Source organism: Bactrocera oleae, chromosome 2 (genome assembly GCF_042242935.1).
Source record: "Bactrocera oleae isolate idBacOlea1 chromosome 2, idBacOlea1, whole genome shotgun sequence".
In the NCBI taxonomy this organism is placed as follows: Eukaryota; Metazoa; Arthropoda; class Insecta; order Diptera; family Tephritidae; genus Bactrocera; species Bactrocera oleae.
Genome location: NC_091536.1, coordinates 30,675,623 through 30,688,766, shown reverse-complemented (window position 1 = coordinate 30,688,766; position 13,144 = coordinate 30,675,623). Strand labels below are relative to the sequence as shown.

At 38.1% G+C, this 13,144-nt stretch overlaps 2 protein-coding genes across 3 annotated transcripts in view; both read right to left on the bottom strand.

Moving 5' to 3' along the window:
- Positions 1-13,144, bottom strand: part of Kaz (E3 ubiquitin-protein transferase Katazuke) — a 249,580-nt gene that overhangs the window by 62,862 nt on the left and 173,574 nt on the right. The gene's annotated exons all lie outside the window — the stretch shown is intronic.
- On the bottom strand, positions 924-3,219 carry LOC138858887 (zinc finger BED domain-containing protein 5-like). Its single transcript, XM_070112924.1, has 2 exons — positions 1,934-3,219; positions 924-1,863 (listed from the first exon to the last, which is right to left on the bottom strand). Exons 1-2 carry the CDS (start codon positions 2,923-2,925, stop codon positions 1,809-1,811), a joined length of 1,047 nt encoding a protein of 348 aa, XP_069969025.1. The 5' UTR covers positions 2,926-3,219; the 3' UTR covers positions 924-1,808.

Below are 13,144 nucleotides of genomic sequence, written 5' to 3'. Positions count from 1 at the left end.
TTGTAGCCCTCATATATCTAATATAAATGTTTTTGAACTTCCGCGTGACTTTATATCGCATATGTGAATTATCTCAATGAAAATGAGAGAGCGTATTTTACTCATAACAAGATCAAATCGGGTTAAAATTTTCCTTAGCCCCCATATAACTAATATCAGGATTTTCGAACATTCGTCTGATTTTACTCCATTTGATTGGTGATGGTATGTGAGGTACCTTAATGAAACAGTGGGAGCATTTAATTAGTCTGTGGCATGTTAGTAATATGTGGTATTGGAAAAAATTAATAAAATCGGGTTAATACTGCCCTCAAATTCCATATACTACTTATAATGCTTTTCGTTATTCTAACCAGTTTTATGCCGAATATGTCGGCCAATGAGTATTAATATTTTTTTTTATTTATAAAATTGCTTCAAAATATGTTCTCGAGTATAGCTGAGCAATGTCAAAATTAATATATTTCTCTATCCCCAATATATATGTGATTTCCGTCTTTCCACCTGACTTTACACCGTTCCGGTTGATCAACGCGATATTTTAACGAAATTAAGTGGAAAAGATTTCTTAGAAATTATGTGGTTTGACGCTGAATTAGAATGAAATTAGTATATACTAAGTCTAAACCTCACACCTTCATATAATGAATTCCGATTCTCTGGTTGACGTTTGCCAGCTAAGCTTATAATATAAAATTTAGCCACTTTGGTGGAGTTAATATCACATTCATACTTATGTATATCTCACTTCAAGCAATAAAACTGAGACTAAGTTTATGGCCTTTAATATAAGTCAAGAAGATACCAAATTTGATTGTAATTTAATCACGATATCATTTAATAATGGATGTTTAATTCAACATTTTTTAATATACGGTTTGGAGGAATTTTCTGGTCTTTGATTTTCCCAGCTCACATGTACTACTTATGGTATAATTTTTTTCGTCAATTTGATAATTTAATGAAATTAAATGGACAGTTTTTCTTAAAAATAATGTATATCGCTGCATATGAATGAAATTGGTATAGACTTTGTTTAAACCTTATAACCCTAATATACTGATTTCCCCTCTGCCTCCTCTGGTACAACAGCAACCTCATATACCCCACATATTAAATCTAACCCCTTTGGTTCAGTTTATATCACATATACAATGTTTAAGTTAAATAGCTTCTTTTTATAAAAGTTAACATTTCGGAGAAAAAAATAGTATTGACACAAAATAAATCTATGATCAATAACATAAGTTAATAAGATACCAAATAATAATCGAGTAATGAATGTTGAACTCTTTCGCAACATTTTTATACTTTCGCAACATGATGCAACAGAGTATAGTTTTGTTCACCAAAGAGTTGTTTGCATCACTTAAAGCAGCCACCATCACCTAAAGCAACCCTTTTGTGAAGAAAAATGCTTGATGGAACCCTACAATAAAACAATTGTTTTTATAAGTGTATTCTTTGTTAATCAGCATAATAAAAGTAAAATGTAACAGTGACGAATTATTATTTACTTCACCACTTGGCAAGGACAATAATAGAAAACTTTAAAAAAGAAAAAATCTAACTAGTGGGAGGTATGAAACTGTTTTTTATTTTTCATCAATTGGTTGATATCAGGTTTAATGGAAGAAAGTTGGAGTCTCATATCAGCTTCGGCGTCCAGTCTATTGCGATATTTTGTTTTTGTGGCTGCATAAGTAGAAAATCCTGTTTCGCACAAATATGTAGTTGGGAACGGGAGAAGAATATCCAGAGCCATTTGGCCAAGCATTGCATATTCATCTTGGATTCTGCACCAAAAATCATTGAGAGGCGTCGTTTTGAATACTGACTCCATACTTGTATCGGATGACATTTCTAAAAGAGATTCATATATCTCGTTTGACATGTTTTCAGGCTTTTCCAAATTAGGTAAAAAAACTGTTACCTGTTGCCTTGCAACGATAAATTCAATTCGTTAAGTTTTTGAAAGATATCCGCCATAAAAGACAATCGAAACAACCAATTTTTATCATACGAACGGTCCTTCAAATTAAAAGAAGAAGTATCTGCTGAAAGAAACATTTGTAACTCGGCTCTGAGTTCAAATAGCCTTGTTAAAGTTTTACCCCGAGACAGCCATCGCACTTCTGTATGGAGCAGCAGTGTTTTATGTTTGCTGCCATAATCTTCACACAATAATGAGAACAATCGGGATTGTATTGGTCGTGATTTGATAAAATTAATTATTTTTACAGCTTCATCCATAACTAATTTTAGATTTGACGGCATTTGCTTCATCGCAAGTGCTTGTCTATGCAGAATACAATGACTGGAACTACAATTAGGTGCTTTATTTTTCATTCGTGACACTGCTCCTGCTGTTTTACCTATCATCGCCTTGGCTCCATCTGTACAAATGTCAATACAATTGTTCCAACTGAGATTATTTTCTTCAAAGAATATATTTATTTTATTAAAAATTTCTTCCCCGGTAGTGTTTGTAAGCAGCGGTGAACACATAAGCATGTCTTCTTCAAAAGAACTTTTATATGGATATCTCACAATAACCAGCAGGATAGCAAAACCTGCGACATCAGTCGACTCGTCCATTTGCAAGGCGAATCGTGTATTTTGTAGACGTGTAACTAGTTCTTGTTTGACGTAGCTTGCCAGATCATGGATTCGTCGTGAAACAGTATCGTTTGATAGCGGAACAGTAGATAGATGCTTTGCAGATTTTTCATCGAGCATACATTTTGTTATGTCTAATACACATGGTTTTATTAAATTCTCAGCGATAGTGTGCGCTTCACCTGCTTGTGCAATGCGATAGCTAACTAAATATGATGCCTCCGTGGCCTTTTCTGCTTTTGAACATTCAGCGTTATTAGAAGATGTTGTTGCAACACGTTTAACACCTTTAAGCCAACGTTCCATTCTTCTTTTTTTATAATGTTACACGTCAGGATAGTGGGGTTTAAATAATGCACAATCGTTACTGCGTATAAGAGACTAAATTTAACACCTACAGTGAAGAAATGTACCGATAAAACTGAGACAACAGAATACAGCAGGCAGTAAAACAATGAACACTAGTTTCTCGCTAGCGAGCTTGTAAGTAGGTAACTTATCGCTCCGAACGCTAATCGTCAACTGACGACGCGCGACGCGCAATCGCCGCTTTTATACTTAGTCCTAGACTCGATCTCGAAAATTCTCAAAAATACTCGAGTCGGCACCTTTGATAAACAAAAAGCAAAAATAAAAACAGAAATATGAGCCGTAGGCCCTGGCAGCCAGTGTTCTCTTTTTTAGATATTATATTTGTATACTATATCTAAATTGAATAAATAAATAAAAAACAGAAATTTAAAAATTGCGTTGAAAACCATATCGACTTTATCCTTTAAAAGTTAGAGGCGAAAGTCGCTTGTTGACAACTATAGCGCTAATTCAGAGGCGGCTTTTTATCAAAGAAACTGCGCGCTCACAAGTATACTTTAAGTTTGCCGCTGGCGATAGGTATGAACTAGTACGTTCGAAAAGTAGCGTCATCCGTAAAACATAATACAAAATATTTTTTATTTAATTGTAACAACAAAAATTGTGTATGTATTTGGGTAAAACTATGACACATTATAAGTTTTGTTGTCACATGGGGGAGGGTACGCGTATTCCACAGACCGGCAAACTTAGAGCGAACGGGTTGTACAAGTATAAAATTGTTGATACCAAACTTATGACATTTTGTACCAGCTATTGTAACACATGTTTGTACAAATACAAATAAAAAAATAAATAACGTTCATAGCGTTTTGTCTCCGCGCGGCCGCGGAGTCCGCGCAGCCGCGCAGCGACCATGAGAGGTGTTTTGATTTTTTTTTCTAAATTCTTGTGGAACCCCGACAGAGGTATCACGGAACCCTAGGGTTCCGCGGAACACACTTAGAGTATAGCTGACCTAAAGTGATAGATATAGATTTCTATATACATATATTTCTTCTAATATTTTGTGATAATCAGTGGTTAGGTATATTTTCTCAGCCATCATGTTGAACTAATTATAAAATATACCAGTCAACAATGCTAAAAAAGTTTCTTAGAGTGCTGGACTTTGTATAGAGCAAAAAAATCTTTCTCGAAAAAATTGCATGAAATAAATATTAGTAATGTAATATCAAAAGGGCTAAAGACCCTTTTTATGTGGTTATAGATAAACTGCGACCATCGGTTTACATGCTACTGTCTATTATTTCAGGTTTACGACACATTTTAATATGAAGGTTATGAGGTGAACTGTAAACTCAAGAAAATTACATTTTTACCTAGCGCCGTTGGCAGCTTATGAAAGATTTAGATATTAAGACAGAAAGCAAAAAAATCTACATACCTGCTATACATATGTGTATACCATACTTAATTATAGGTATGTAAGTTATTGTTAATTTAGCCTTCATGGGTAGACCCTTCAAAATAGGTACCATAGATCCCCCTGTTTTAGAAAGCGTTTAACAGAAGTAATTTACGGAAGGATTTTCCGAGAACTTAATTTCAATACAATGAAATAAACTACTAATTTCTAAAATATAAATATAACTAAATATTATGTATTATTATGTTAGTGAATAGCTAAGTAATATATAGGTATACAAGAGTACGTAAGCTGTACCAACATGTTGCAAGAGTATAATAAATATCAGTACACTGTGTTTGTAGTTTCAGTTTCACTAGATGTCTTTACAAGCAAAGTGCTTTATTCAAACTAATTTTAGTGTATTAGTTATATAGTGTTTAAAGTATTATTATATACAGTGATGAACAAAACCGTATTATATACAGTGGCGAGCAAACACATATATATATGTGCACCAGTATACCATAGTACCTATACACGGAAGAGGAAAGGAGTCATAGCAAGGACTTACAAGGAATTACAGTGAAAGAGAGCTGCACCTAGGATCCAACTTTTAACACCCGGACGGACTGAATTATATACGTATTATCTATAAGTATTTTATATATTAATCCATTTATTATTAATTAATCATGCCTAGATTAAGTAGAAAATCTATGTTACTAAGTCGACTTCAGAATAAAAGGCGTATGAGAGTTCTTCGTGCAAACTCTTTATATAGAGATAGTGAGCAGTCACAAAATACTGTAAGTCACGCTAATCATAGATTAGATTTCGATGCACGTCTGTCCGAACAAATTATCAATACAAATCAACATAGAACCAGGCGGGAAAATCCGCAAATTCGCTCTGAAGAGCAAATAAGAGATACTCGAGGTCATAGGTCTCGGCGTGAAGACCCCGAGGTTCGATCTGTTGAGCAAGTTGCAAATACTGTTCAACATAGAACAAGGCGGCAAGATCCCCAAATTCGCTCTGAAGAGCAAATAAGAAATACTCGAGGTCATAGACCTCGTCGAGAAAATCCTGAGGTACGTTATGATAAACAAAGTAGGAACACTAGGGATCATAGAGAACTTCGCGCAAGAAATCCTGAGTATAGGAATTTAGAGCACATTCGTGATCAAATGCAAAGGGAACATGCAAGAAGAAATCCTGAAATAAGGAGAGAGGAGCGTGATAGAGAAACACAAGGTCGACAGCTTAGTAGGAGGGGTATGAGGGAAGAAATTTTGAATCAGAGACGTCTTAGACAAGGTCAAGTTCGCCTTCGTAGAGATAACCCACTCAATAGACAAATTGAAAACCAAAGGCAGTCCCAACGAATTCGATTAACGAGAGAAAATAATGTTATAGAAACTGATAATAGTGGCAATTTAACAGATTTCAAAAACATTTATTTCCAAAATATACCTACTGAAATATGTATTTGCTGCGGCGGCTGATGGTTTTCACACCAAGTTCGCAAATTAAATTTCGAAACTATTGCGCAAGGTCATCCGAATGCTGCATCCGCCTTCTTTTTAATGCAAAAATTTTACCCCAATTGAAGAACGTCTCATAATGCCTAGATTTCCTTTTAGGACAATCCGTCCGTTAGGATATCAAGGTCAGAGTTTGCTCAAAGGTGCTGTTGTTAATATACCAATTTCTGTTAACAATATTGTGACATCTCTACCAAGGTCCTTTGATGAGGCTCATGTTATACAAATTCACTTAAGAAGGCATTTGGAATACAATCATGATTACATGATCGATACCATACGCCCCGCAAAGATTATGGAAGCTTTGCAGTTCTTAGTGAATAACTGGATTTCAGAATTTAATAACCAAGTAGAAGTTCCGTTTGTTGCATCTGCAGAGGATTCCCGATTGGTTCAATCTTTTCATGCGGCACAAACTTCTCATGATAATCCCTGAGGTAATAATATTCCCACGGGTCTTTTACCTTCAGAGCTAAATCCAGGCGGTCAAGAAACTCTTTTGGACAATATTCCTGTAGAAAACTTAAACTATAACCGTTTAGTTATAGCGCCAGGTGAAGGACAAAGACCAATTGACATAATTCAAGATAATAATTTAGAAGAGTTGTCATTTGGAACAATACTTACGTGGTATACGTTGGGCAGAAGCGTACATGCTCTGAAACATATAGCAAGATAATACGTTCTGAAATTCGCCGTTTTCACAGAAGTGCGTGTACCATTCCAAAGTTGTTCTATGATTAAAAACAATTAGAACTGCTACAAATTAAGAATAGTACATCCATTTGCCTTAGAAAGTTTTCAGGTCGCAACCGAGTTACGGCCCAAAATCTATTAAACGAAAACTTTGTATAAAACTTGATTCAACACGATGATGGTTACAAGGTTTTGAAAGGCGTTAGATCCTCACTCCAATTTGGGCTTCCAACCTTCTTTATCACTTTATCGGCTGCAGAATCTTAGTGGGTTGAGCTTTTGGACATCCTCTCTAAAACTGTTGATTCTAAAGATATTTCGAAGAGGAAGCCAACAGTTTAACAACCCAAGATAGATATTGCTTTATTCGGTCAGACGTCAGCGGTTACTTGTGCTAGATATTTTGACTACCGCTATCGACAAATTCTTAAGCTTTTTAAAGATAACGCCGGCATTTTTGAAGAGCATTTTGTTACAAATTTCTACTGGAGAGTGGAGTTTCAATAGAGAGGTTCCCCGCATGTACATGGCATGTATTGGCTTAATAATTCTCCCAGGATCAACCTTCAAGATCCTCAGACACTCCCTGATGTCATTAGTTTTATTGACAATTATATTTATACCGATGGTTCGATCAGCCACTTAGAAAATTATTTGGGTTATCAAAAGCATAACCACAGTCGGTATTGTACTAGGGAAATAAGAGGACAACAGTTTTGTCGTTTTGGTATACCATATCCACCAATGCCTTCATCGCAAATACTGTTACCTTCAAAATAATGTCAAAATTCAGAAAAACACAAGGAAAACTTTTTCAAAATTCAAAACGTTTTAAATTCAAATATGACTACAGAAGACATTTCTAAAAAAGAAAATTACAGGATCGTTTTATAAACGCTTATACTCCATAGAGCGAATATGGATATCCAATATATACTGGATGCATATGCTTGCTGTTCATATATAATTAATTATATTAACAAGTCTAACAGGGGAATTTCTAGGCTCTTAAATGAAGCTATGTCAGAGGTAAATGCTGGAAATTATACTATTAAGCAAAAACTTAAACATATAGGCCACAAATTTATATCAGGCACAGAAATATCTGCATAAGAAGCAGTATATTGCTGCATTGGGCTCCATCTTTCGGAAGCAAGTAATGCAGAAATATTTATAAATACCTCTGGACCTGAGGAACGGTAATGTAATAATGAGTTCGAATGGTAAAACCTAGAGCGGAACTTCAGAACCTTCCTTCAGGTTCGACTGAAATATTCGTAGCCGGTATTTTAGACCGTTATGTTCAAAGATCCGATCAGTTAGAAACTCTTTGTTTAGCTGATTTTGCATCTAGGTATAAATATTTTAAATCTAGTAGAATAGCACAATATAGTGATCATGAAGAATAAGAGAGGGAAGACGATAATTTACCAGAAAGCGGGGTTGTCATGCCTCTTAAAGACGGTAGCGGTTTTGTGAAAAAACGTACCAAAAATTGTATTATTCGGTATAGAAGGTTTAACCCAGATTTGGCCAGAGTTGATTATTTCCGCGAAATGTTAATGCTTTACTATCCTTGGCGGAATGAACAGCAAGATCTCATTGAAAACGATAATGAGCAGACATGCATAACACATCGTATTATAATTGAGGAAAATCAAAGAAAATATGATGTTTTTGAGCAAAGAGAACTTGAAAATGTTCTAGAAAGTCTTTATAATGAAATAGACTTGGACGAAGGTGCTCAAAATGAACTACCTATCGTGGAAAATGAGTTCAGAGTGTTGGCACTTCCAGAAATAAACCCAAATATAAATTTGCTGGACTTGCATGGCGAAGATTCAACAGATAATGGCACTGAATCTGATTGAAATATTAGACTTATTAAACTAGCCCCCTTAATTCCAGTTGAGGAATAATTTTCTTTAGTTCAAAGTCTAAATACTAAGCAAAGAACCTATTTGACACATTTGATGCACCACCTAAAAACAAATCTCCCATTTTATGAGTTCATTGGCGGCGGTGCAGGTGTAGGAAAGAGTCGTTTGATATCTGCAATATATCAAGCTCTTAACCATCGTTACAATTCTACACCTGGATCCAATCCAAGTTCCTTAAAAGTTCTTCTTTGCGCACCTACGGGTAATATTCTCTTTACCTGTTAATCAGTTGAATAGAGAGTTGAGGCCACTTAGCAATTACACAGTGAATTCATTGTATTCCAGACTTATCGATTTAAAATTAATCATAATTGATGAAATATCGATGGTAGGTGCTCGTATGTTCTCTGTCAAGCTCTGTTGATGCGAGATTAAAACAAATTCTCAAAAGAGACAGCCCCTTCGGTGGTATACCGATCATAGTGTTTGGTGATTTGAAGCAACTCTCACCTGTTGGAGATAGGTGGATATTCTCTCCTAATCCCAATGATGCATACAGCACTTTAGTTGTGTTAAGCCCACCACTTACTTGCCACTTTATTATTTCCGCGTATGCAAATGAAATTCGAATTGTATAGTTTTCCGTTTAAAAATGTTCACAATATTCGTTTATTTATGATGCGTAATTACAAAGGGATAATGTTAACGCAATCACTCCCTGGTCGCATACCAGTGAAGCGGTAAGAAAAATATATAAAAACTATTTATAAAAAAAATGAGCCAAGAAAATGCGGTTACGCGCCAAAGGCAAGTTCGGTGTTCGACAATCGCTGAGAGAAGAGACCAGTCCGCTTCGAGGACAGATGTTTTGTTCGGTGTGTTGTGTAGAGATCCTAGTCGGTGTGTGTGTGTGCGGTTGTATGATGAGTTGTGTGTGGTGTGTGTGCTAGTGTTGTCTTGTGTGCGGGTGTTTTGCTGTTTCCAGGTGTGGTGTGTGTGCCAGTGTTGTCTTGTGTGTGGTGTGTCTGAGTTCTTCGGGGCGGGAATTTTAACTCATTTTTCCATCCCGGCCCCCCTAGGCGAATGTTCAGCCTAGCAGTCGCTGTAGCTGTTGCAACGTTGCCACAACGTTGCTGAGTCCGGACGTGCGGTGATAGTTCGGCCTACGCCTAGTCAGTACTACGTTGTGCTGACGCCATGGACGGGACTCCGATCGGGGTGCCGTTCTTCGGCGACGTGCCACACGATTGGTTTGCTGCGGTCGGTTTGCGCCGCGGATTCGTGGGGCAGGCTGCCGACTGACCTCTCGCCTCGGAGTACGGTGAAGCAACGTGTGATGCTGCCTGCCACACATTTGGCACAAAGCACTGGAGTCGCATTCCTGCGTCGTGTGTGTATGTGCCAGACAATTGTTGCAATGCCCATGCGCCTGGGCAACCTGCTGGCGTTGTGTCGGCGACATGCCCTTGAAGAGCCCACAGTGCTGCAGCGGATGCTCGTGTACCACTACAAGCGGTGGTTGACGGTGCGGTTGCGGCTGATGTACGTGGCGCCCCTGTTGGAACAACCCCAAGGCGAGGCACAGCGATGGCCGATCGCATTGTTGGCGTTGGGGTGGAATGCATCTCTGTATCCATATCTACCTGTATGGAGAAAAGGGCGTGTTTAGTTCCGATTCAGTGGTATAGAGTATGGATATCTTTCTATATATGACCAACTTTATTTGGTTTGGTGATCGTATTAGTCTACCCATTATTTTATTAGTATATATGATTATAATTTTTCATATTATATTTGCGGTTTTTTATTTCTGTTTTCGGTTATTTAGACGGATATTTCGATTTTTTTCTTGTAGGTATTATTGAACGGATGGTTTACTACATGCGTTTTCGCTATTATTTGAGATTGGCAGGAAGCATAGTTTAACGAGCGGTCTGGTTAGCGTTCCGTTTCGAGTACGTAGGTCAACTACTCGTATATGACCGTCGGAACCATGATGTAGCTTCTCTATGCAACCAAGTCGCCATTCTGTAGGGGGAAGACAATCGTCATTAATTAAGACAAAATCTCCAAGCTTTGGCGCCTTTTCGGGAGTTTTCCAGCGGTACCTTTTATAAAAGTCCTTTATATACTCCTCCTTCCATCGGCGGCTAAAATCATGATGGAGAATTTTAATTCTTTCCCATCTATTTTGTAAGGATAGCGACTCCACGCCTGGCTCAGGTACGGCCAGAAGGGGTGCTCCTTTTAGAAAGTGCCCTGGAGTAAGGGCTGTGAGATCTGAGGGATCTTGCGAGAGTGTCGTTAGTGGCCGTGAATTGAGAACGGCTTCAATGCGAATTAATAATGTTGTAAATTCTTCATAATTAAATTTGCAGTTTCCAGCTACTTTCTTAAAGTGGGATTTGAAGCTTTTTACAGCTGATTCCCATAAACCACCCATATGAGGAGCGCTTGGAGGGATAAACTGCCAGTTAATACCTTGGGGAGCGTACTTTTGTACAATTTCAGGTGAGACTTGTTTGACAAAATTCACGAACTGTTTTTCTGTGGCTCTTTGAGCTCCTATAAATGTCTTGTCATTGTCGCTCATGAGTTTTGACGGAAAACCGCGTCGTCCGACGAAGCGAGCAAATGCCGCGAGAAACGCCTCCTTTGTCAGATTCGTACATAGCTCGAGGTGCACTGCTTTTGCCGTGAAACAGACAAAGACAGCCACATAGCCTTTCATGAGGGTGGGAGACCTTAACATGGATGCCTTTATCTAAAAAGGCCCAGCAAAGTCGACACCGGTAACGGTGAAAGGCACAGCGAAGTTACAGCGTTCCGGTGGTAGTGCTGCCATAATCTGCGTTCGCATCTTCTGCTTATGCATAGTGCAGATCTTGCACATGAAAATGCATTTCTTTATTTTGGGCTTGAGTCTTGGAATATAAAACTCTTGACAGACGATTTGTTGCATGAGGCGATGTTCCGCGTGTAGCAATAGCACATGGACATAGTTAAGGTATAAGGTGGCAAGTTGCGATTTCTCTGGGATAACTATGGGATGACGTTCGTTATACGTCAGGCTTGAATTGGCAAGCCGACCATTCACACGAAGAAGACCTTTCGTGTCGAGGAATGGGTTTAGAACTAAGAGGGGACTTCTCTTGTCAATAGGTTTTGATTCTCTCAAAAGTGATATATCGCGGCTGAAGTAGCGCGCTTGCGTAGATGCGATAAGAGCGACCTTTGCTTTTTGTAAGTCTAGGTGCGTCAGTGTATCGCATTGGGAGTGTAATAAAGTTACTCCCTTAAGTTTAATTTTGAGTTGCTCTATAAACTTGAGCATGTAAGCGATTACCCTGAGTGCTCGGGGATACGATGAAAATCGTTCGAGGACGTCAGTATCATCCACTGTTGTGTGAAAAGAGTCGATTTTGGCATGATGCAGGGGTTTGCATCCTCTCGTACCTAGATCAGCAGGATTGTCAGCACTGGCTACAGGTCGCCAAGTGGCTGATCCTACTAGGTCAAGTATTTAAAACGTTCGATTGGAAATATACGTCTTCCATGCATGTGGTGGTTTTTCTAACCAGGCTAGTACAATTTCGGAATCGGACCATAGATATAATTTATATTGTACCATGTTTAAATGCGTTTGTACGATGGACACGAGTTTGGCTAGTAGTAGCGCTCCACATAATTCAAGTCGTGGCAGACTTATTGTTTTTAAAGGAGCCACTTTTGCTTTTGCTACTAGTAAGTGGCATGTGGCCGCAGTGTCATTTTGTGTGCGAACATATATAGTTGCGCAATATGCCTTTTCAGAAGCGTCACAGAAGCCGTGTATTTCGACTTTGTGATCTGGGGCATAATATACCCATCGTGGGATTTGTATCTGTGAGATATCGTTTAGATTGCTCGCAAACTGGGACCACTTTTCTAAACGAAGTGGTTTTACTTGTTCGTCCCAGTCGGTTTCATCTAGCCATAATTCTTGTATTAGGATTTTGGCTTGTATCATAGAAAGCCATCCTGCGGGGTCGAAAAGTTTTGCCACAGAGGATAAAATTTGGCGTTTTGTTATGGCGGATAATGCCGATATTGACTCTGTAGTGTATGAAAACTGGTCAGATATCGCATTTCATTGGATCCCCAGAGTTTTTGTTGTACTTTCCTTTTCGAATTTAAGGAAATTAGTATCTAACAAATGTTCATGTGGTATATTTTTTTAAATATTAGGGTGGTTCGCCGTTATCTTTTTTAACGGAAACCCTGCGGTTTTGAGGGCTTTTACCACTTGTTATAGTGCTTTTTACACCGTTAAATACGTATTTGAATATACGCCAATTTAATATGAGGAGCATTAAATCTGGTTGGAGCGTGGGTCCGTAAATAGAATATCATTTAGGGAATTCCCCGAGCTGGTGGATTTTGATGCATTGAAGACAACTCTTACTTTAGTTGTTTTTTTGTCTGGCTTTACCACTGCATGATGCGGCAAGTAAAATGAGTGGTATTTGCCGTTGATGATTTTTTCGCATGGACTTTCTTCCTCCATGTGGTCTAAATGGAGATATTCTTCCAACACACCATCATATACTGGTTTGAGTTCGCCTTTTTTAAGTAGGTTTTTTCCATACTTTGAAACTGCTGTATTGCAGAGGTGCGAGAGTGACCTAAGGCGATGGTGTTGG

Excerpts from the sequence above, each read along its gene's own strand:
- LOC138858887 (XM_070112924.1), bottom strand. The coding sequence starts at position 2,925 with ATGGAACGTTGGCTTAAAGGTGTTAAACGTGTTGCAACAACATCTTCT. Across the intron at positions 1,864-1,933 it reads TTATCGTTGCAAGGCAACAG|AAATGTCATCCGATACAAGT; the intron begins GTAACAGTTTTT and ends AATCTCTTTTAG.